The sequence below is a fragment of the Hyla sarda genome, chromosome 10 (assembly GCF_029499605.1).
Source record: "Hyla sarda isolate aHylSar1 chromosome 10, aHylSar1.hap1, whole genome shotgun sequence".
NCBI classification, from domain to species: Eukaryota; Metazoa; Chordata; class Amphibia; order Anura; family Hylidae; genus Hyla; species Hyla sarda.
The window spans coordinates 132,707,251-132,732,963 of NC_079198.1; the positions used below are offsets into that span (position 1 = coordinate 132,707,251).

General features: G+C 43.3%; 1 protein-coding gene across 1 annotated transcript; it reads right to left on the reverse strand.

The window, feature by feature from the left end:
- Positions 1–578: 578 nt before the first annotated feature.
- LOC130294409 (indolethylamine N-methyltransferase-like) lies at positions 579–25,425 on the reverse strand. The gene is made up of 3 exons (XM_056544138.1): positions 25,275–25,425; positions 5,385–5,592; positions 579–999 (listed from the first exon to the last, which is right to left on the reverse strand). Exons 1-3 carry the CDS (start codon positions 25,423–25,425, stop codon positions 579–581), a joined length of 780 nt encoding a protein of 259 aa, XP_056400113.1.
- Positions 25,426–25,713: the final 288 nt, after the last annotated feature.

Here is a 25,713-nt window from a genome sequence, read left to right on the forward strand (position 1 = left end):
TAAATATGGAGCCTTGAGGCATTTCTACTTCTTAGTCTAGATAGGTCCATAATGCTGCACTGATTCATTTTACATTATATATTATATAAAGATTAGAGCTTTTTTATTCATATATATTTATTCATATATATATATATATATATATATATATGTATTCAGTATATATTGGGAAATCTTAGGCTTGAATACAATCTAATCAGACGCCTGATGAAGTACGTGATGATGTAGGAAACAGCTGTCACGCTGACTCCTAATTCCTGCTGTCATCATTACAGCTCCCCGCCTCAGTGTCTATGTTACCACATGAAATCTGGATAAATAAATAAAGACTGAATTTACCGGTATTGGTGAGTTGCCATTGTTTCTATTTGCTCTACAATATATGACAATCTCAACATTGTCTACGTCTGAGTTCACACATCGTAAAATTACATTGGAATTACAACAGTGTGCACTGATGCCTCCTATTCTGAAGACATTTATAGAGTACAATATTACATGAAAAATATAGCCATTTTTAACTTCTATTTTATGGCTGTATTTTTCATGTGATTTTATAATGTGTGTATATTCAATATCTACTTCTTGTGAGCTGCAATGAATATGAGAGCCTTATAGTCAGATAGGTCACTCACAACCGTTCTCTTCTTAATATTACAGTTATCTATAACAAATCCTTCTCCAACTAGAGTTTTCCTGACAAAATCCTCATCATATGTGAGAAAATGGAACTTGTCTTTCCCGACTGTGAAATATGTCATATCGAAAGCTCCAAGTAATATGAGATGTCCTCCAGGTTTCAGTAACCCAGAGAACTTCCTGAGATATCTCCTGTAGTCATCTTGGTTTTTGCTGATCTCATCTAGGAGCCAAGCGCTGATGATACAATCTGCTGGTGGTAAGACTATCGGATCCGTCATATTTTCTTTCGCAAGGTCACATTTCATAACATGTTGGACGGCCGATCTCACTTTCTCTTCTTTATCCTGTAACTGGTCACTAAAAGAGATGAAAACATATGGACAGTCTACATCAGTTATAGCAGAATAAAAGCTTGGTGGTTAATATTGGAATTTTTTTTTTGAAAACTTGAAGGCTGTTCAACATGATGGACATTTGTCTTTTTTCAACCACACTATGTAACTTTGGTATACTATGTATAAATCTTGTAGAACTAAGCAGCAGGCCCCTTAACTCCTCTCTTTGTTAATCCTTCTTTTCCTCCAATGCACAACAGTCATTGCTTTTTTACCTACCAGCAAGGACGAGGGGTGACATTTCCAACTCTTCTTAATAAACTTCTCTCAAACCACTCAGCAATCTTGTCCCTGATCCCTCCCCATCTCCCACACACCTATTTCAATGTGACCAATTAAGACACCTTTACCAAACAAACAAGAACGTCCTGCAACTCCATCGCCCTCTTTCACAGTTCGACAGGCTGTGTGTCACCTCTGGTCCTGTGACAAGTACTGTTAGTATCCTATATGCTCTTCTACTAAATATAACTACAGACCAACCCCTTCCTTTCAAGGCTTTAAAGATTAAGGTTGTCTTACCTTGGAAGAGGACTAGCGCAAAGTGTTTGTTAAATGTCACAGATTGTCCATATCCTGCAAGGCTCAGGAGACTATAAAATACTGACTAGGTGGTACAGAGTCCCTGCCCTGCTAGTGAGATTTTACCCAGGAGTCCCTGACACTTTCTTGCGCTGTAACTCGACTAGAGGAACGATGTTGCATGTATGGTTGACCTACCCGCCCCTGCTCAACTTCTGGACGAAGGTCCTTGACGTCATACACCACGTTACTTCTGTCCACCTCCCACCTACCCCCCCCTGAGGTCACTCTTCTTTCCATTCTCCCTCCCTCCGTATCTGCAGATACTTCCCGCCTCCTCTCCTTTCTCCTGATGGCCGCAAGGATGGTCATCCCAAGATTGTGGAAATCAACAGTTCCACCCACAATACCATCCTGGTTTCAGGAAGTGTCCCACATTCATAGAATGGAGGATGAGAAGACGGGCTTCGGTGGAATGCCAGCTTTAAAACGGTGCAGGACATAGTCGAACCAACAGGTAAGTAAAGTGCTAGAGTCGTTTATTCTCCCAACATGCAACGCGTTTCACTGCTACAGCAGTTTCATCAGGCATCATGCCTGATGAAGCTGCTGTAGCAGTGAAACGCGTTGCATGTTGGGAGAATAAACGACTCTAGCACCTTACTTACCTGTTGGTTCGACTATGTCCTGCGCCGTTTGAAAGCCGGCATTCCACCGAAGCCCGTCTTTTCATCCTCCATTGCTCAGTCTGGCTGGCTGCGGACATTACATGCGCTCACCATTGTTTTGTATGTGGGTACACAACTCTACCAGGTGAGCCTCTTTGCTAATTGCACATTTACCCTACGGGTCTCTCTTTTATTACACCATGGAGCGCTATATCTTTTATTTTTTACAGCTACATTCTTAGAATGGAAGAGCTGATGGCTGACACTCACAATCAGATATCACGCTACACTATGACATGGCATCTATAGAATTCCTTTCTGACCTCCCCGGACTTTACTAGCTAACATCTAATTGAGTGAACTCTGTCTACACCCCCTCCTGCAGACTGGATTTTATGTATCCTCTCCCCCCTTACATCAATCTCCTACGTCCCTTCAGCTCCTACTGTCCTGGTTCATTGTATATGGCTGCATGTCGCCGTAGGTCCGGAATGTGTCCTACTCGCAGGTATTTCTACCTCTCTGTGATCCTACCATTTCTAGCTTTCAACTCTTCTTCTACTTTTCCTTATCTCCCTCTATCCTTCCTCCCTTTCGCTTCCTTCCTCTTTCTCTTTTCTCCCTCCTCTCTTCCTCCATATTCCTTCCTTATCCTTACCTTTTGGCCATTGATTATTGTGTACCTGTTACCTGCTTAGGCTCTTTCAACAGTCATTAATGTATCTTATTTGACACCTCCTTAGATGAGATCCCCATCACTTGTTCCAGTATGGCCAGCAATATTTCACTGTGTTTTATTGATATTAGTTCCTTTAACTTGTCCTGCCTTGCAATTTATTACTGTTTCCTGTCTTTTGACTTAGGAATGATGTGTTGTCAAGATATTGCTACCACTATATTGGTCGCTTTAGTCGATTATTACTGCTGATTTAACTTGTGAATCTTTGACTCCTCTATTTCGATTCTTTTTGTTGTATGGAAAATTTAAAAATAATTTTTGAATAAACTTTGACTTTGAAAAAAAAGAACTGAGCAGCTGACAAGATTAAATCTTCTGCCAACGGAAGGTGTGAGCTCTGGCACCGCAGCTTATTGGCCCAGCACTCCCACCTCCTGAAGAGGTGAGATAGAATGACAAACGACACTGCAAAGTGCAGGACTATAATCAAGAAGACAAGAAACACCATGGACTGCACAAAGGAAGGACCAGAGGCGGTGCTGTAGCCCAGACAGGTATGTGTTACAATCAAGTGTCAAAAAGCTATACAGCTTAAAGGAAATATGGTCATCCTGTTCACCCACACTAAACCCAATACATTGGGTTATAGTGCGGGTGAACAGGAGACTGATGCAGGGTCTCTGACTAATATACAGTACATACCTGCAGTCCGATGGCTGGTCCCTCTGAAGATCCTCATCTATCTTCCCTGAATTGCGCGCTGGAGGTGGGCCTGCTGGCTGAATTTAAATATTCATGGTTGCTGTTCAAGTGAGCACTTGTGCCTACTGAGAGCTCACGTGACCAGCAACCATGAATATTCAAATCCAAGAGGATCTTCTGAGGAACCAGTCGCCCGACAGAAGGTATATATATAAGTCAGAGACCCCACATCGGTCTCCTGTTCACCCGCACTGTAACCCTGTGTATTGGGTTTAGTGTGGGTGAACAGGATGACAGTTTTACTCTAACCGCTCTAAGACCAAGGGCGTACAGGTATGCCCTTGCGTCCTGGGACTTAAGGACCAAGGGCGTACCTGTACGCCCTTAGCGTTTCCGTTCACTGCTGGTAACCGGGCGGTGAACAGAATGGGATGCCTCCCATGCAAACCCGTGGGGGGGGGTCCTGTCCCCCCCCCCCATGCCGCCGATTGCTGCAAATCGTCAGTCAATTCAGACTGGCGATTTGCGATGATTCTTTGTCAATCGGGTACATTCACATGGGCGCGGGTTTACAGTGAGTTTCCATCCTCAAGTTTGAGATGCGGCAAATTTTTCGCTGCAGCTCAAACTCCAAGTGGGAAACTCACTCTAAACCCCCGCCTGTGTGAATGTACCTTAAAAACACCACACTACACTACACAAAATAAAGAGTAAAACATTACATATAGATATGCACCCTTACACAGTTACCCCCCCCCCCCATAAAAATAAATAATGTCTCGTACGGAAGTGTATCCAAAACGGAGCCTCCAGCTGTTGCAAAACCACTCCCAGTATTGCCGGACAGTATTGCCGGAGGCACCCTGTTTGTGAAACACTGCCGTAGGGTATTTTGGCGACAGAGGCAAGTGTAATGCCTGCATCCGGGTCCATCCCTATGCATATCCCTAATTTAGGCCACAAATGTGCATGGCGCTCTCTCGCTTTGGAGCCCTGTCGTATTTCAAGGCAACAGTTTAGGGTCACATGTGGGGTATTTCCCTGTACGGGAGAAATTGTGTTACACATTTTGGGGGGCTTTTTCTTCTTTTTTCCCTTATGAAAAGGTAAGGTTGGGGTCTACACCAGCATTTTAGTGTAATTTTTTTTTCTACACTAACATGCTGGTGTTACCCCATACTTAGCATTTTCACAAGAGGTAAAAGGAAAAAAAGACCCCCAAAATTTGTAATGCAATTTCTCCTGAGTACGTAAATACCCCACATGTGGATGTAAAGTGCTCTGCAGGCACACAACAGGGCTCAGGAGTGAGAGCGCACCATGTACATTTGAGGCCTAAATTGGTAGTTTGTACAGGGGTTCTGACATACACGCAAAAAAAAAAACCACATTTTGGAAACTTCACCCCTCACGGAACGCCCCATCCCATAGATATGAAGGGGGGGGGCGTGATCTGACGAGGGGGCATGACTTTAGGTCAGGTCTCCAGTCCCGAAAACTTCTGGTTTTCAAGCCTGGAGATGCAGCTCCGAACAAAATGCGGGTACTGCAGGGAGATTGCAGGGGGGGGTCCCAGCGGCGGGCCCCCCGCGATCAGACATCTTATTGCGTATCCTTTGGATAGGGGATAAAATATCTAAAGACGGAATACCCCTTGAAGGGGAAAATGGGCTTGATCCTTAAGGGGTTAAACAATTCTAGGATCTACCTTCATATCTCTTGTACAGTAGCAACATGACCAAAAGTTTTCCTCTAATATTAAGCCAAATACTTCACCTTTTATTTTCTTTTTCTACATGAAGTTTTGTGGCATGTCCCCAATCGAATGCTCCTGTCCGTGAGTCCAGCCATCTCTTCAGCTCCAGGATACATCTGTCAGTGACCTTCAGGACTATGATGTGTCTGAAAAAATCACAGGCTGAATATAGATGATGGACCATAGGACCAGCGCTGAGGTCAATCAGGACATCTCCTTTAATGTGACCTGCAAAAAAAAAAAAAAAAAAAAAATTTAATTAATATATAAGTATATATAAAAAAAAAAATATATATATATATATATATATATATATATATATATATATATATATCATACTGAAACATCTAACATACCAAACCCTGAGAGATGTTGTAGACAAATGATGATTGGAGATGAGCGAATTGAGTCTGGCTGTAGTACACAGCGACTGTGTGCTGCAACACTGGTGTCTACTGCTGGTGTTGTGCACAAAAGCTTTTTTAACGTACATCTGAGTGTTGTATCATTTTTTTCCTGATAAAGTTTTAAGGGCCTAGTTCCCGTAAAAGGCTTGTCAAAAGTGCACCCCTGCTGCTGTTCAAGACAAATACTGTTTTAAGAATAGGAAAGTGTATTGTACTCTCCTCATATTCGCACAAAGTATGTTAGGCAGAGAAGTGCCAGGACGTGCACAGAGGAGTGGCAGAGTCCTAAATCCTTCAGGCAGAGGTTGCAGCTGACTAGGGGCGAGTGGCAGCAGAAGTCGCAGCGAGGGGCCTGATCTCCGTGTATCAGCTAGCGGTTGTGTCTAGACCAGCAACCCATCTGCCGTCATCGATTGGTTAACACGGTCATCCACTTCATCACAAGCGACATCTGACACCCCCAGTCAACTGTTGATGGGTTCCTCAGACACAACCCTCAGTTGGCATGGCCCGTTAGCTGTCCCTGTCCTCCCATTACATCAATCCTATGCTGTTCCCTCCTCTACAGAAGAATCTAATGCTGTGGGTTCAGCTCCACTATTCACTGAGGATGATCTAATAGAGGACAGTCAGCAGCTACTGCCCAGCCAAGAAGTGGAGGAGAGTAGTGATGAGGAGAGTGACGTGGGAGGTGGAGTTTCCAGCGTTCAGGGTCCTGAAGCAGACACTGTTGAGGAATATGAGGAGAACATCAGTGACGTGCAGGCACAACTCAATGATGATGAAGCCGATTGCAATTGGGAGCCGGGTGCAGAAGGGGCTTCATCATCATGAGGAGAAGAGAGTTACAGGTTTCCCGTGAGGCAGGAGCAGAGCCAGCAAGGTGGTAGCATGGTTTGCGGTCAGCATGGTGGCAGAAGTGGAAATTCTGGACCCAAACATGCCCAGGGGAGACCACCTGCTTAGCAGCAGCCTACCTACCCGGGAGGTAGTGGAACAGGGGTTCCTGGAGACGGTGGCAGTAGCAGTCAATTAGTGCGGACTGTTGGTGAGAAAGTCAGCTACTCGGCTGTGTGGCAGTTTTTCATCAAGCATCCGGAGAAGGTTAACACAGCCACATGCAAGATGTGTGGGCAGAAGGTGAAGCGTGGCCAGGGTCCCAATGTTGGCACCACGGCCCTGCGTCAACATATGCTTCACAATTATAAAGTGGCCTGGGAAAATTTGGTGGTCCAGCCTGCTGCATCACCCAGTGCCACGCCGCTCCCTGTTTCGGCCATCCAAGGCTCCACCATCTCAGTCAGTTATTCCGCCAGCAATCCATCGGTGAAGCCATGTCCAAGAGACAACAGTAACTCATCCAACGGAGCAGAAGCTGAATGCGCTCCTGTTCAAGTTGCCTGGTGCTGCAGTCCCTCCCTTTTCAAGTGGTGGACTCTGCACCTTTCAGAGAACTGGTCTTGGCTTGTGCCGAGCAGAGGTGGAGAGTCCCAAGCCGTCATTTCTTTGCAAAGAAGGCAGTACCAGCCCTGCACAATTTTGTGGAATAGAAGGGGGGCAGGTCCTTGAGCCTGTCGGTATGTACCAAAGTGCATAGCATTGCCGACGTCTGGAGCTGTAACTGTGGTCAGAGACAATAAATGCCCTTTACGGCTCACTGAGTGAATCTGGTTCCTGCACAGCCGCAACAACAGCAGCTTGGACAGGTCACGTCGCTTCTGCCTCCACGCTCTTAGGCCGCTGGTCCTGTGACAGTGTGCGACTCCACCTCCTCATCCTCCACCGTCTCCTCAGCCTCCACTGCACAGACAAGTCTCAGTGCCCCTCCAGCATACTATGTGTGCAGGGCACAGTGGTGTCACGCTGTTCTTCACATGGTTTGCCTTGGCGAACGGAATCACACAGAGGAGGAACTGCTAAAATTCATTCATCAAGAAATTGAATCATGGCTTACACCACGAAAACTGGTGATGGGAACCATGGTGACCGACAATGGGAAGAACATCTTGTCTGCGCTGCGACAAGGAAGGCTGAGACATGCTCCCTGCATGGCACAAGTGTCTGCTTGTCAAGTGGTTTCTGAGCTGTTGCCCCCATCTGCAAGACATCCTAACAATGGGAAGGAAAGTTTGCATGCACTTCACCCACTCGTACACCGCAAAGTACACCCAGCGTCAGAACAGCATCCCCCAACATAGTCTGATTTGCGACGTTTCCACACGTTGGAATTCCACCCTCCATATATTGGACCGACTATACGAATAGAGAAAAACAATCACCAATTTCATGATGATCCAAGCGGATAGGGGGACTCCCCTGTGTAACTTCAATGTCAACCAGTGGCAGCTCATATGTGACACCTGCCATTTGCTCAGGCCCTTTGAGGAAGCCACATTATTAGTCAGTCGCCAGGGTTTTGGGATGAACAACGTCATTCAACGTCAACACATATTGACGTATTGGAAACGATGGCTGGTCAGGGCACTGAAGACATGGCACCTACATCTCACGGCCACATGAGCCCTGTGGAGGCTGAACTAGAGGAGGAGGGGGGGGGGGCACAGTGGAGCACAGTTTAGGTTTCACGAGATGGGCGGTTTTTCTAGTCATCTGACAGGAGAGGAGGAGCAGGAGCAGCTAGAGGAGCTTGAGGGTTATGAGGAAGGCGAGACAGAGGAACCAGACACACCGTGGCAGTATGCAGTGGAGACGAAGGCAGGGAGTCCCTCTGAGTCACTTGCACAAAAGACACGATGCATGCTCACTTGCTTGCGTAGTGACCGGCAAATTGTCATCTTATTGGACCTTTGCTACCGGCACAAAATGGGCCCTTTTTTACACCCACTGAGACGGAGGACAAACTGACAGACATCATACGTAGCCAGTTGGCTGATGCTTATCTGTGCCATCGTCCATCCTCTTGCAGGTCTGACTCGGGGGGCCCTCTTCACTCAACTTCCCTTGCCATGGCTGCTGGAGAGGGGTGGCAGGAGCAGTACCAGCTCCATCAGCAGCCTGAATCTACAGTTGCTGATGAGCAGCTTTCTTCACCCACATGGTGTATCAACTATCAGCAGCAGGTGGACCTGGAGCAGGACCTTAACCAGCAGGTGGTGGCATACCTTGACATGACCATGCCAACACAACTTGAAGATCCGCTGGACTTCTGGGGAGCCAAACTTGATTTGTGGCAGCAACTAGCAGATTTTGCCCTGGAAAAGCTGCCAGTAGTGTGCCATCAGAGCGGGTGTGTAGTATGGCGGGGGCCATAATAACCCCATGGAGAACTCGTCTGTCCACGAAAAATGTGGAGGGACTGACCTTTGTGAAGATGAATCAGGCATGGATCAGCCAGGATTTCCACTCACCAATGCCTGATGCATCAGAGTAGATTGACCTTGGTGCCACACCAACACATCACAAATATGGATAGTGCTAAACATATTTAAGGCGCTGCTCCCCAGTTACAGACATTCCTCTGCATCAGACCACAAGTAAGTATTGAGGATATGCATTACGTAAAACGTAACTTTTAATAATATTCTTAGGATAAAATATATGCATCCAATTTTTTTGTTTTTGTTTATCAAACAAAAGGAAAGGTGTGCAAAAAACACTATGTGCCACCTACAGTAGGTCCTTACAGGCAAAGTTTTTACCCCCACCTGGTACAATGGGCAATACGTTGTTCCCTTCCACCTTTTCGAGGAAAGTGTTACTCGTCTTGAAAAGTGCGGAAACCCTTGGAAATGGCAGTGTTTGTAGGTGGAAATAGGGAGAGGTTCCTGTATAGGGCCGCCTTTTTTAGGGCGAGTTGCTATGATGGCAATTAATAATGCGAGAGTAGGGCCTTACAGGGGAAGATTTTACCCCCACCGGTTACAATGGACCATACATTGTTCCCTTCCATCTTTTAGAGGTCTTTGCATCACATCAATATTTGGTGGTGTAGGTGGCACATGGTGTTTTTTGCACACCTTTACTTTTTTCATACTGGAATTGCCACCCACCGCACCACTCACTGGCTCATTTTCAGGACTCCTGATGCTGCTGCTGCCACCTTCAAGCTGTCTCATTCTGCCACCATATGTTCTCCTCATGCTAATGCCAGCTCCAGGCTTTCTCATTCTGCCACCATATGTTCTCCTCGTGCTGATGCCAGCTGAACGCTGTCTCAGACTGCCACCATATGTTCTCCTCATGCTGCTGCCACCACCATGCTGTGTCATTCAGCCCCTATATGGTCTCTTCATGCTGCTGCCACCTCCACGTTGTGTCATTCCACCACAATATGGTCTCCTCATACTGATGCCACCTCCAGTCTCTATTGTTATCCCATCATTCACCGGATGATTCATTCAATATCTCTGCATGGGACTTGGAAAGGCTGTCTACTTTTCTTTTTATTAAACCTCCAGTTTCTGTCATTGTGCCGCTCTGTGACAGTGATTCTAATAGCGATGCCTCTGATCTGCATATCATACTGAATAACACTATTATTTCACTAACCCAGCACACACCCTATGTGTGTTACAGCAAGGCAAAGTGTTCTACACCCCTATTGAAGCTCTCTGTAGGCCATAAATAGCCATTAATTGTGATTCGCCGAAATCGGCCCAATCAAACTTTTCAAATATTCGGTCATCTCTAGTTATGACGTATCATTGAACATTGTATACAATCTAATGATTGCATGTAATAGTACCCTATGTGGACTAAAAAAAATTGTGGAAAAAAAGTAAAGAAAAATAGTTAAAAGCAAGTACACTAAGCAATTGTTTGAGCTAGTGATTGTTTGTCTGTATACAAGAGTGTGAAGTATACAAGTGAGTGTAAGTATAAAAGTGAGAGGGACTTAAAATTAAGGGAATACTGTAAGAACTATTGTGAGCATTGAGTGCATTTCTGTGTTTTTTTTTTTTTTTTCTCTTGTTCTCTGTCTTGGAAGAATACAGGTGGAGAGTGGGTGGAGTAGTTAAATAATTAGCAGCTGATAATTGCAGCTGTTTGCAGCCAGCTAGCCCTTTGCATTCACTTCAAAGTAGTGGAAGAGAGAGAGAGAGGTGGTATCTGTTATCTATAAAAGCAAGTACACTCAGCAATTGTTTGAGCTTGTGATTGTGTGTCTGCATACAAGTGTGGGAAGTATACAAGTGAGTGTAAGTATAAAAGTGAGAGGGACTTTAAATTCAGGGAGTTAATTGAAATATTAGATTTTTTTTACTGTTAATTTTTGAAATCCCCAAATCTAGAATGGCCTCCAAGTTGGAAAAAGCAGTCCAGTGTGCATCTTGCACAATGTATGCAAACCTTGACCAGCAGCATATTGTTGTGTGAGATGTATGCAAGTTGTTCATTTGGAAGCCCAGATCTTGGATCTAGAGGAGCAACTGGCAACACTGAGATGCATTGACAACTTGGAGAGAAGTCTTCTGCTCTCTGAGCAAGTACTCTCTGGGGTAGAGGTGGGGGAGGATAGTGGTACGGAGATGCAGGACAGTCAGGCAGCTAGCTGGGATACAGTTAGAAAATGGGGTAGAGGGAAAAGTGTCAGGAAGGCTAGTGTCAGAAAGTTTGCCCAGTTGGCAGATGAGGGAGATGACATTTCAGAGCTAGCAGTACTGCAGAAGGACTCTGCCTCCGACCGCCAGGGGGTGTCTGTTCCAGTAAGGAGGGAGGCGTGTAGGGCAGGCCAGACAGGTACTGATAGTGAGAGACTAAATTATTAGGGGGACAGACAGGGCGATCTGTCACAAAGACCAGGATCTTCGAACAGTGTGTTGTCTTCCTGGTGCTCGAGTTCAACATATCGCAGATCGGGTTGACCAGTTGCTGGGTGGGGCTGAAGAGGACCCAGCGGTCATGGTACATATTGGCACCAATGACAAAGTAAGAGGTAGGTGGAGTGTCTTTAAAAATGATTTCAGGGACTTAGGCCACAAGCTTAAGGCAAGGACCTCCAAGGTAATATTTTCTGAAATATTACCTGTAACACGAGCCACACCAGAGAGGCAGTGGGAGATTAGGGAGGTAAATACGTGGCTCAGAAGCTGGTGTAGGAAGGAGGGCTTGGGTTCACAGAGAAATGAGCCGACTTTGCTGTCGGATACCAGCTCTACTCTAGGGACGGGCTACAACTCAATGGGGAGGGTACAGCTGTGCTTGGGGAGAAGATGGCTAGTGTAACGCCGAGTGCTCCGGGTCCCGCGGTTTCCCCGGAGCGCTCGCGGTGTTCTGTTAACAGCAGCGCTCCGGTCTCTATCTCTGACCGCGAGTGCTGCTGTGTTCGTGCCGTCGGGGACGCGATCCGCGTGGCGGCTCAGGTCCGCTCACGGATCGCGCCCCGTTCTACTCACCCTCCTCCGGTGTCTGTTTCGTCCCGGCGCGCGTGGCCCCGCTCCCTAGGGCGCGCGCGCCGGCTTTCTAAGATTTAAAGGGCCAGCGCACCGCTAATTGGTGCCTGGCCCAATCTGTTCAATCACTTCCCCACACTATATTAACCCACTTCCCCTTCCTGTCCCTGCCGGATCTTGTTGCCTTGTGCCCTGAGAAAGCGTTATAGTGTGTTCCCTAGCCTGTGTACGCAGACCTTCTGCTGTTGCCCCTGACTACAAACCTCGCTGCCTGCCCTGACCTTCTGCTACGTCTGACCTCGCCTCTGTCTAGTCCTTGTGTACCGCGCCAGTCTCAGCTGTCAGAGAGGTCGAGTCGCTACTGGGGAACACGACCTGGTAGTTACCGCCTCAGCAAGTCCATTCCGCTTTGCGGGGGGCTCTGGTGAACACCAGTAACTGCTTAGAACCGATTCCCCAGTACGACCTGCGTCATCCTCTCTGGCACAGAGGATCCCCCTCCAGTGTCCTCATCAGCCGCTAGTCCGGACCCTGACAGCTAGAAGGATGGAAGAGTGTTTAAAATAGGGACTGGGAGGGGAGGGAACCTACAACTTAGAGGGGAAAGATAGTGTAGATAGAGAGGGGGGACTTATTTAAATACCTGGGGGTGGAGCAGAGGGAGGGGTTAGAATAGTTAATAGGGATAGGCTTCATAGGAAGAAAAAACATACACATTTGAACTGCATGTTGACTAATGCCAGAAGTCTGTCCAATAAAACAGAGGAACTGGAGTGGTTGATGTCTGAGGAGAATTATGACATAGTGGGTATAACAGAGACTTGGTTGGACGATAGGTTTGACTGGGCGGTCAACATACAGGGTTATAGTCTATTCAGGAAGGATCGGACAAAACGGAAAGGGGAGGAGTTTGCCTTTATGCGAAGTTGAGTCTGAAGGCCACACTGCGGGAGGATATATGGGAGGGAAATGATAATGTGGAGTCATTATGGGTAGAAATATATGGAGATAAAAATAAAAAAATAAATTCTGATAGGGGTTTGCTATAAGCCACCAAACATAATGGAAGAGACAGAAGATCAATTATTGAGGCAAATAAACAAGGCAGAAAATCAGAATGATGTGATAATAATTGGGGACTTTAACTATCCTGATATAAATTGGGAGACTGAGACCTGTGAATCTCATAAAGGAAACAGGTTTCTGACTATAGCTAAAGACAATTATCTGTCCCAAATGGTGCAGGGCCCGACCAGAGGGGCGCCCTACTAGACTTAATATTAACCAACAGACCTGACAGAGTAACTAATGTGCAAGTAGAAGGACACCTAAGAAATAGTGATCATAATATAATACATCATAACTTGTTCTTCAATAAGGGAATCTCTCTAGGAGCCGCAAAAACATGAAACTTTAGGAAGGCAAAGTTTGACCAACTCAGAGAAGCCCTTAAAGAAGTACTCCGGTGGAAAAAAAATGTTTTAAATGAAATCGTGCCCGAAAGTTAAACAAATTTGCAAATTACTTCTATTAAAAAAAATCTTAATCCTTTTAGTACTTTTTAGCAGCTGTATGCTACAGAGGAAATTCTTTACTGTTTGAATTTCTTTTTTGTCTTGTCCACAGTGCTCTCTGCTGACACCTCTGTCCGTGTCAGGAACTCAAGAGTAGCAAAGGTTTGCTATGGGGATTTTCTCCTGCTCTGGACAGTTCCTGATATGGGCATCAGGTGTCAGCAGAGAGCACTGTGGACAACACAAAAAAAGAAAAAAAAAAGATTTCCTCTGTAGCAAACAGCTGCTAAAAAGTACTTAAAGGATTAAGATTTTTTTTTTTTATAAAAGTAATTTACAAATCTGCTTAACTTTCTGGCACCAGTTCATAAAAAAAAAAAAAAAAAAAAGTTTTCCACCGGAGTACACCTTTAACAATATAAATTGTGATGATATCCTCAAAAACATGAATACTGACACTAAACGGGGGGAATTTTAAAAATATCTTAAAAGGGTCAGAAATAAAAGAAAACCAATATGGATGAATAAAAATGTTAAGGGGCAATAAATTACAAAAACAAAGCATTTAAACTATTAAAACAGGACAACAGTGAAGAAGCATTAAAAAGCTATAGAGAAAAATGTAAAATATGTTAAAACAAAACTGATAAAAGCCGCAAAAAATAGAGACAGAAAGACTCTATTGCCAAAGAGTAAAACTAACCCCAAAATGTTTTTTAACTGTATAAATGGAAAAAAGGTTAAAAATGAAAGTGTTGGCCCTTTAAAAAATGATGATGAGGAAATTGTAAATGGGGATCAGGAAAAAGCAAATATATTAAACAAATTCTTCTCCACTGTATTCATCGTGGAAAAAAGAAATGCCAGGTGAAATACAGCGAGATAAGGTACATTTCCCAGTACAGGTCACCTGTCTAACCCAGGAAGAAGTTCAGGTCACCTGTCTAACCCAGGAAGAAGTACAATGCCACCTACTAAAAATCTAGATAGACAAATCACCAGGTTCAGATGACATTCACCCCCCCCCCCCCCCCCCCCCGTGTTCTAAAGGAATTAAGTAATGTAATAGACAGACCCCTATTTTTATATTCAGGGACTCTATAATAACAGGGACTTTTCCCCAGGACTAACTCAAAATTAATGATCACAAGGATCAATGACCCTAGTGAGGGGTGGACTAAACATATGTTTATTTAATACCTCAACTCAGCCCAAAAGGACTGAACAAAAAGTCCACTTTTTATCCCTCACTTTATTAAAACTTAACTTTTAATTAAACAATAAGGTGAATATTCAGAGCTATAGGTGATTTTAAAAGATCCAGCATTTTAGCACCACATGTATTATTGTGCTTGTTGTCCCTGGGGACCAACTGGATTTAGGAATCTACTCAGCGCATCTGCAGAATGCGCTGATAAAGGGTGCTTATGCTGATATTTAAAATGCTAACACACTGTCCCCCCTAACATGTTTTGCCACCAAAGTGACGTCTTCAGAGGTTAGGGAACAATGGCTGTAAAAACGCCACGTAGAGGGTTTATATAACCTCCCTTACCAAAGTCACAGCCCCTTCCTGTGTTTAACCATCCAATTAGAAACTATCAATAAGATTGGCAGTTCACCTTCCCAATTACCAGGATTATTAGATTAACCAATCATAATGATGACACCTGGGCAGGTACTTACCTCCCCAGGTATACGTTAGCTTACCTGTCTATCTTCCCCAACTGTAATCTGGTAGGTCAATTCATTAACACTCACGGAACTCCGTCAGTTCCGGTTCCTTCTGCGCTAAATCGCGGCAGGTCTCTAATGCGCCTGTGTGAAAACCACGCTTGCGTGCCGGATTATAAACAACAACGTCACCATGTAACATAGCGCATGCGCCCGTCTACCAACCAATCGCGCATGCGAAAAAACTTAGAAAATAGAACGTGGTGGCCGGAATCAAAGCGCACATGCGGGAAAACTTAGAACTAGAAGGGTAGTAACTGCAGATTAACATGCATACGGGAAGACTAAGTTTAATGGATATTCACTAATGATAGCTTAAATCAGACCTAAAAATGTTCTGTTAATCACTATATCAGAACCAATATGGACATTCTTTACCAATATATTAATACAATTATGTATCCAATACTAGGTAAGTATCTCCCAATCAAAAAAAGTGGGGGGGGGGGGGCAGGCAATTGTCAACCACATAAGATTTATTTGTAAAATATTGTGTATAAAGGATTATGATTGATGAGACTCAGTATACAATATTGGATATAATGGGTAATAAACCGAATATACTATATACATCTACCTTTATTGTGTATACGCCCCATACTACATACTGGACCATTATTAAAGGATTGATTGCTAGCCAGCAATAAATCCTAAATGGACCTACACAGATCACCAAGTTACAATGTGAAAGGATTAATGTAGCAAACTCAATGGTTTATGAAAATGTAAACATACAAAAGTATGCATCAGAGAATTTACCTTGATTACAAGCATGTTTCCACATTTGTAAGGTAAGTAGTCCAAAGAAAATTTACAATAAATGGAATCCATAATCTTCATACACATAAAACAAAATGAAAAAAATATATATAAAGGAAAAACAGGAAGGGAGACTGTCATAATATATCGTGGGCGTAGCTCAACAAATAATACTACTGTCAATACACATATTTGTATAATTTACACAAACTGTCACTGCTGGAGGTATGTCTCACTTTACAGAAATGTCTTACTTTACAGAAAGGCTGAAAATGTAAAGCCCTCATTTAGACCTAATGGGCTTCTAGATTTCAATTTGAAAATCCAAAATGCTTCTTCCTTGAGAAGTTTACGGTTCAAATTTCCCCGTCGTGGGCCTAAGTTGCACTTTTGAATGCCCCAAAATTTTAACAAGGTGACATTACCACTGTGGACTTCCCTAACATGTCTTGACAGAGGGGTATCCATATGGGTGTTAATTGTGCTCGGATGTTTGGATATTCTCCTCCGTAGTTGTTCAATAGTTTTGCCCACATATCATTTTGGACATGGGCACTGGGCCGCATACACCACCCCAGTCGTTTGACAATTAATAAAGGTCTGAATCTTATAACTCTTATTTTCCACCGGATTAGTAAATTCTTTGGTTCTAGGCATAAACTTAGAAAAAGTGCAACTCCCACAGGGGTATGAGCCAGTAGTTGGTGACTTCAGCCACATTTGCGTATTGTTCTCAGAGTAGAAACTATGAACAAGGGACTCTTTCACATTTCGTCCTCTGCGATACGTTATTGCTGGTCTTTTGGGTAATACTTCTCTGAGGTCCGTATCATAAGTAAGGGCCAAGGACTTTTCCCCAGGACTGGCGATTCACAAATGTGGTGCCAATATTTAAAAAGGGGTCAAAAGGTGACCCCGGGAATTATAGACCTGTTAGTTTAACCTCCGTTCTATGTAAATATTTGAGGGTTTTCTAAGAGATGCTATTTTAGAGTATCTTGATAAAAATAAATGTATGACTCCATATCAGCATGGCTTTATGAGGAATCAGTCCTGTCAAACTAACCTGATCAGCTTCTATGAGGAGGTGAGCTCCAGACTGGACCAGGGGCAATCGCTGGATGTCGTATATCTGGATTTTTCCAAAGCATTTGCCACATGAAAGGTTGGTGCATAAAATGAGAATGCTTAGACTGGGGGCAAATGTGTGCAAGTGGGTAAGTAACTGGTTCAGTGATAGGAAACAGAGGGTGGTCATTAATGGTACTTATTCTGATTGGGTGACTGTTACTAGTGAGGACCACAGGGGTCCGTCTTGGGTCCTGTCCTATGTAATGTATTCATTAATGACCTTGTAGAGAGGTTGAATAGTAAAGTAGCGATCTTTGCAGATGATACTAAACCCTGTAAAGCGGTAAACACTATAGAGGACAGTGCACTGTTACAAATGGATCTGGATAGGTTGGAGGTTTGGGCTGGGAAGTGGCAGATGAGGTTCAACACTGATAAATGTAAGGTAATGCAAATGGGGAAGAAAAATCCTGGCTGGGATTATGTATTAAATGGGAGAACACTTAGGATGACTGATGTGGAAAAGGACTTGGGAGTTTTAGTTAACAGTAAATGTAGCTGTAGTGACCAGTGTCGGGCAGCTGCTGCCAAGGCTAATAACATCATGGGGGCATCAATAGGGGCATAGATGCCCACAACAAGGAAATAATTCTACCGATGTACAAATCACTAGTCAGACCACACATGGAATACTGTGTACAGTACTGGGCACCAGTGTACAAGAAAGATATATTGGAGCTGGAGAGGGTTCAAAGAAAGGCAATCAGAGTAATACGGGGAATGGGAGGACTACAGTACGCAGAAAGATTATCAGAATTAGGGAAATTTTAGGGGAGACCTAATAACTATGTATAAATATATCAGGGGACAGTACAGATATCTCTCCCATGATCTATTTATACTCAAGACTGTATCTATAATAAGGGGGCATCCTCTACGTTTAGAGGAAAGAAAGTTTATACACCAGTACAGAGGGGGTTCTTTACTGTAAGAGCAGTGAAACTGTGGAATTCTCTGCCTGAGGAGGTGGTCATGGTGAACTTGGTAAATGAATTTAAAATGGGTCTGGATGCATTTTTGGAGAATAATAACATTACAGGTTATGGATTCTAGATCTATATGGACAGAAGTTGATCCAGGGATTTATTCTGATGACATATTTGGAGTCGGGAAGGAATTTTTACCTCTAGTATGAGGGTTTTTTGCCTCTTCTGGATTAAATCAGTAGGGACTCATTAGGGTTATAGGTTGAACTTGATGGACTCTGGTCTTTTTTTGAGCTTATGAACTATATAAATGTGATTTAACCCCTTCCCTAATAAAAGTTTGAATCACCCCCTTTTCCCATTAAAAAGAAATAAAAATATATAAACAAAAATAAACATAAACATGTGTGGTATCGTTGAGTGCATAAATGTCCGAACTATAAAAATATAACGTTAATTAAACCGCATGCTCAATGGCGTATAGGTAAAAAAAAATACTAAAATCCAGGATTGCGTATTTTTGGTCACTTTGTATACCCTAAAAAAAATTATAAAAAGTGATCAAAAAGCCCCATAAAAAAAATGGTACTGAATACGGAAAAATAAAAAAGTTATATGGGTCAGAAAAGGAAATTTTTAAACATGCTCATTTTCATTCAAAAAGTTATAATTTCCTAAAAGAAATAAAACAAAAGAAAACCTATACAAGTATGGTAACATTTTAATCATATGGACCTAAAGAATAAAGCGTTTTAGTTTTTTTTGTTGTCAATTTTGCCTCATAAATAATTTTGGCTTTGTCGTAGATTTTGTTATGAAATGATTGATGTCAGTACAATTATTGGCGCAAAAGACAAGACCTCATCAGGTCTGTATGTGGAAAATTAAAAAGGAAGGTGATTTGGAAAAAACGAAAATGCAAAAATGAAAAAACCCTGTGTCCTTAAAGGGTTAAGGGTGCATTGCCACCTACAAGATCTGCTGCAGATTTAATGCTGCAGATATCAATGTAACTAAATGATTAACCCCTTAGCGCAAATGGATGTTTATAAACGACCATATGCGCGTCCCCAGATACCTAGTGAGCGTGCATCATACCGGGTGGGTTCTGGTTGCTATAAGCAACCAGGACCCAAGTTAATGCCGGGTATCGCCGATCGGGCTGATGTCCGGCATTAACTCTTTAGACGCAGCGATCAACCGCCCCGTATGTGGAAAAATAAAAAAGTTATAGGGGTCAGAAGAGGAAAATTTTAAACGTATAAATTTCCCTGCATGTAGTTATGATTTTTTTCAGAAGTAATACAAAATAAAACCTATATAAGTAGGGGATCATTTTAACCGTATGGACCTACAGAATAAAGATAAAGTGTCATTTTTACCGGAAAATGTACTGAGTAGAAACAGAAGCCCCCAAAAGCTACAAAAGGGCGTTTTTTCTTCCATTTTGTTGCAATATGTTTTTTTTTCCGTTTTGCTGTAGATTTTTGGGTAAGATGACTGAAGTCATTACAAAGTAGAATTAGTGGCACAAAAAATAAGCCATCACGTGGCTTTCTAGGTGCAAAGTTGAAAGTGTTATTATTTTTAGAAGGTGATGAGGAAAAAACAAAATGCAAAAACTGAAAAACCCTCCGTCCTTAAGGGGTTAACCCCTTAAGGACCCAGCCAATTTTCACTGTAGGACCCGGCCATTTTTTGCACATCTAACTACTTTCACCTTAAGCATTAATAACTCTGGGATGCTTTTACCTTTCATTCTGATTTCGAGATAGTTTTTTTCGTGACATATTCTACTTCATGTTAGTGGTAAATTTTGTCGATACTTGCATCATTTCTTGGTGATAAATTCCAAAATTTGATGAAAAAATTGAAAATTTTGCATTTTTTTTTAACTTTGAAGCTCTCTGCTAATAAGGAAAATGAATATTCCAAATAAATTATATGTTGATTTGCATACACAATGTGTCTACTTTATGTTTGCATCATAAAGTTGACATGTTTTTACTTTTGGAAGACATCAGAGGGCTTCAAAGTATAGCAGCAATTTTCCACAAAATTTTTCAGGGAACAGTTTAGTTTTGAGTAAATTGAAGTGGATTTGAAGGGCTTTCATATTAGAAATACCCAATAAATGACCCCATTATAAACCCTGCACCCCTCAAAGTATTCAAAATGACATTCAAAAGGTTTGTTAACCCTTTGGGTGTTTCACAAGAAGAGCAGCAAATTGAAGGAGAAAATTCAAAATCTTCATTTTTTACACTGGCATGTTCTTGTAGACCCAGTTATTTAATTTTTACAAGGGGTAAAATGTGTAACTTAATTTCTCTTGAGTAAGAAAATACCTCATATGTGTATGTCAAGTGTTCGGCGGGTGCACTAGAGGGCTCAGAAGGGAAGGAGCAACAGTGGGATTTTGGAGAGTGAGCTTTTCAGAAATGGTTTTTGGGGGGCATATCCCATTTAGGAAGCCCCTATGGTGCCAGAACAGCAAAAATAAAACCGCATGGCATACTATTTTGGAAATTACACCCCTCAAGGCACGTAACAAGGGGTCAAGTGATCCTTAACACCCCAAAAGTGTTTGACAACTTTTCATTAAAGTTTGATGTGTATTATTTTTTTTCACTAAAATGCTAGTTTACCCTCAAATAAAAAAAAATTTCAAGGGAAAATAGGACAACATGGCCCCCAAAATTTGTAACCCCATCTCTTCTGGGTATGGAAATACCCCATATTGGGACGTAAAATGCTCTGGGGGCGAACTACAAGGCTCAGAAGAGAAGCAGTCACATTTGGCTTTTGAAAAGCAAATTTTGATGAAATGGTTTTTAGGGGGCATGTTGCCAGGACAGCAAAAAAAAAAAAAAAAAAACACATGGCATACTATTTTGGAAACTACACCCCTCAAAGCACGTAACAGGTGGTCCAGTGAGCCTTAAAACCCAACAGGTGTTTGAAGACTTTTCGTTAAAGTTGGATGTGTAAATGATTTTTTTTTCCACTAAAATGCTAGTTTTCCCTCAAATTTAAATTTTTTACAAGGGATAATAGGACCAAATTACCCCCAAAATGTGTAACCCCATTTCTTCTGAGTATGGAAATACCCCATGTGTGGACGTCAAGGGCTCTGCTGGCGAACTACAATGCTCAGAAGAGAAGGAGCGCCATTGAGCTTTTTGAAAGAGAATTTGTTTGGAATAGAAATCAGGGGGTATGTGCGTTTACAAAGCCCCCCATGGTGCCAGAACAGTGGACTATACCCCTCACCGAATTCAATAAGGGGTGCAGTGAGTATTTACACCCCACTGGCGTTTGACAGATCTTTGGAACAGTGGGCTGTGCAAATGAAAAATAAAATTTTTCATTTTCATGGATCCCTGTTCCAAAAATCTGTCAGACACCTGTGGGGGGTAAATGCTCACTTTACCCCTTATTACATTACGTGAGGGGTGTAGTTTCCAAAATGGGGTCACATGTCCATTGTTCTGGCACTATGGGGGCTTTGTACACACACGTGGCCTTCAATTCCGGACAAATTTTCTCTTCAAAATCCCAATGGCGCTCCTTCTCTTCTGAGCATTATAATTCTCCCGCAGAGCACTTTACATCCACATATGGGGTATGTTTTTACTCAGAAGAAATGGGGTTACAAATTGTGGGGGGCTTTTTTCCTATTTAGGGTAACACCAGCATTTTAGTGATACATTTTTTTTTTCATTTTCCCATCCAACTTTGATGAAAATTTGTCAAGCACCTGTGGGGTGTTAAGACTCACTATAGCCCTTGTTACGTTCCGTGAGGGGTTTAGTTTCCAAAATTGGGTCACATGTGGGTATTTATTTATTTGCGTTTATGTTAGAACCGCTGTAAAATCAGCTACCCCTGTGCAAATCACCAATTTAGGCCTCAAATGTACATAGTGCACTCTCTCTCCTGAGCCTTGTTGTGTGTACGCAGAGCATTTTACGTCTATATATGGGGTATTTCCGTATTCAGGGGAAATTGTTACAAATTTGGGGGGTCAATTTTGCTTTTACCGCTTGTGAAAACAAAAAGTAAAGGGCAACACCAGCATGTTAGTGTAAATTGTTTTCTTTTTTTTACACTAACAGGCTGTTGTAGCCCCCAACTCTTCCTTTTTGTAAGGGGTAAAAGGAGAAAAAGCCCCCCAAAAGTTGAAGTGCAATTTCTCCCGAGTACGGAGATACTCCATATGTGGCCCTAAACTGTTTCCTTGAAATACGACAGGGCTCCGAAGTGAAAGAGCGCCATGCGCATTTGAGGACTTAATTAGGGATTGCATAGGGGTATTCTACGCCAGTGATTCCCAAACAGGGTGCCTACAGCTGTTGCTAAACTCCCAGCATGCCTGGACAGTCAGTGGCTGTCCGGAAATGCTGGGAGTTGTTGTTTTGCTACAGCTGGAGGCTCCGTTTTGGAAACACTGCCATACAATACGGCTTTCATTTTTGTTGGGGGGGGGGGGACAATGTAAGGGGGTGTATATGTAGTGTTTTACCCTTTATTATGTGTTAGTGTAGTGCTTTTAGGGTAAGTTTGCACTGGCGGGTTACGGTGAGTTTCCCACTAGGAGTTTGCGCTGCGGCGAAAAATGTGTACATTCACATGGGGGGAGGGGGGCAAACCTCCAGCTGTTTAAAAATTACAACTTCCATCATGTACTGACAGACCGTGCATGCTGGGAGTTGTACTTTTGCAACAGATGGAGGCACACTGGTTGGAAAACCTTCAGTTAGGTTCTGCTACCTAACTCAGTATTTTCTATCTAGTGTGTCTCCAGCTGTTGCAAAACTACAACTCCCAGCATGTACTGATTGACGAAGGACATGCTGGGAGGTGTAGTTATCCAACAGCTAGAGGTACGCAACTACAACTCCCAGCATGCCTAGACAGCTGTTTGCTGTTTGGGCATGCTGGGTTTTGCAGTTTTGCAACATCTGGAGGTCTACAATTTAGAGACCACTGCACAGTGATCTCCGACTGTGGACCTCCAGATGTTACAAAACTACAAATCCCAGCATGCCCAGACAGCAAACTGCTGTGTGGGCATGCTGGGAGTTGTAGTTTTGCAATATCTAGAGGGCTACAGTTTGGAGATCACTATGCAGTGGTCTCGAAATTGTAGACCTCCAGCTGTTGCACAACTACAACTCCCACCATGCCCAAACAGCTCTCTGGGCATGCTGGTAGTTGTAGTTTTGCAACATCTGGAGGGCTACTGTATAGAGACCACTGTATAGTTGTCTCAGACTGTAGCCCTCCAGATGTTTCTAGGCAACTTACCGGCTTCCGTAGGATCCAGGGAGCCAGCCACACGACATCGCCGCGCCGATCACCGTTGCCCGCAGCCTCCGCAGATCGGTAAGTGACCTTCGGCGCCGGTCCCTGTCGGTTTCCCCGTCCTGCCCCGCCTATTGTGGGTGGGCATAATGGGGAAAACGAAAGTAACCCCCCCCCACCCCCGATCTGCTACTGGTCATCGCGTCTATACGACCAATAGCAGGGATAGGAGGGGTGGCACCCCTGCCACTTCACTTCTATCCATTCAGGGGGATCGTGGGTGCCTTGGACAACCGCGATCCCCCTTATATTCCGGGTCACCGGGTCACCATAGACCCGTAATGACCCAGAATCGTGCAAATCGCAAGTATGAATTCACTTCTGATTTGCGCCGATCGCCGACATGGGGGGTCTGATGATCCCCCTGGGCATTTGCGCGGGGTGCCTGCTGATCGATATCAGCAGCCACCCCGGTCCGATCCCTGCCCGCTGCACGGCAGGGACCGAAATTCCCACGCCCGTTCATGTACGTCATGGGTCCTTAAGTACCAGGGTCCCTTAACGTACCGGTGCAACATGTGTCCTGAAGAGGTTAAACACAGTATCAAATCTGAAGCAGATCCTGTACATGTGAATGTATCATAAATGCACATCATTTCCCACAATTCCTTTAGATTACATATACAGTGGCGAATAACTTCTAATACTTATGGGACAGCCAGATCTCCATGGTGGATGCCATTAAAGGGATTCTCCGCCCCTAGACATCTTATCCCCTATCCAAGTATAGGAGATAAGATGTCTGATTGAAGGGATCCCGTAATCTCTCCCTTAGCCCCCTGAGTCATCAGCTCTTTGGAGCTAGGTTTGCTCAGTGGCTGATGACAGGGGCTGGTGGTTCGTGATGTCATGGCTCCATTCCCTCGTGACATCATGCCCCGTCCCCTTAATGCAAGTCTATGGGAGAGGGCATGGCAACAGTCACGCCCCCTCCCATAGACTTGCATTAAGGGGGCAGGACGTGATGTCATGAAGGGGCGGATCCATGACATCACAAACCTTTGGTCCCTGTATTGTAAGTTATCAGCCACGGAGCAAACTCAGCTCCGGAGAGCTGATGACTCAGGGGGCTGCGGGAGAGATTGCGGGGGTCCCCAGCAGTGGGACCCCTGTGATCAGACATATTATTATCCCCTATCCTGGGATAGGGGATAAGATGTCTAGGGGCGGAGTACCCTTTTAAGTGGTCATGACCGAGGCGAACAGGCTATCAACACAAAGCAGGCACATGGGGGATCAGTACTGTAAGTATATACTGTATCTCTCAAAGAGAACATAGTCCAAAATGCTTAAACATTAAAAAATATTTAATTTCACATTATTATCATTTTAAACCTATTTATCCTAATTAGAAAATCATTTTAACTTCTAGGTTATCATTGTTAAGAGACCAAGAAGTGGCACTGGGACAACTTTGTAAACTACAAATTCCCATAACAGATCAGATATAAAGTCTTAACATCTATAACAGTTTTAAGTTTTCTAGGTTTCTGGTGATTATTGAGGGTAAAACAATGACTTCACTAAACCCCATAACCCGACATCTTACATCATATTCAGAAAACAAGAGGTTGCTTTGTTCTCTATAGAAGAAAATGTATAAGAGTAGTGCGGTCACCCCTACTAATCTGCAACATCTCAGAAAAAGTCTATCTAGTTATATTCATTTGTTTATGAATTTGTAAAACCAATTAACCATAAAAAATTCAAGATACATACCCTCTGCAAAGGTTTTTGTAAGATTTTCCATGGGAAATATCAAGGTATCATCTGCAAAGACCATATCAGGTTTATCCGAAAAATAAACCTCAAGATATTGTCTGGAATCATAACCGTGTACATGATAGATCTTATGGGAGCTGGAATCCATCGTCTAATCTTCTATCCCAGACAGGTGACTGATCTCTACACCGGAGCTCAACTTTATGTCATTTCACAAAAGTGAGAATTACTGATCAGGTCATGAGATATAATATTCATGAGTCAGTCATGGGAAAATGAGGTATAATAGATTCATGTGTTGAATTAAACAAACTAGATAAACTATATAACATTGCAATAGCCTAGTATATCCCATAATGTAATGCAATACCAAAAAGAGTAAGAAGATACCTGTACAATATAATAAAGAAGAAATTGTTTTAATTAGTCACAACAA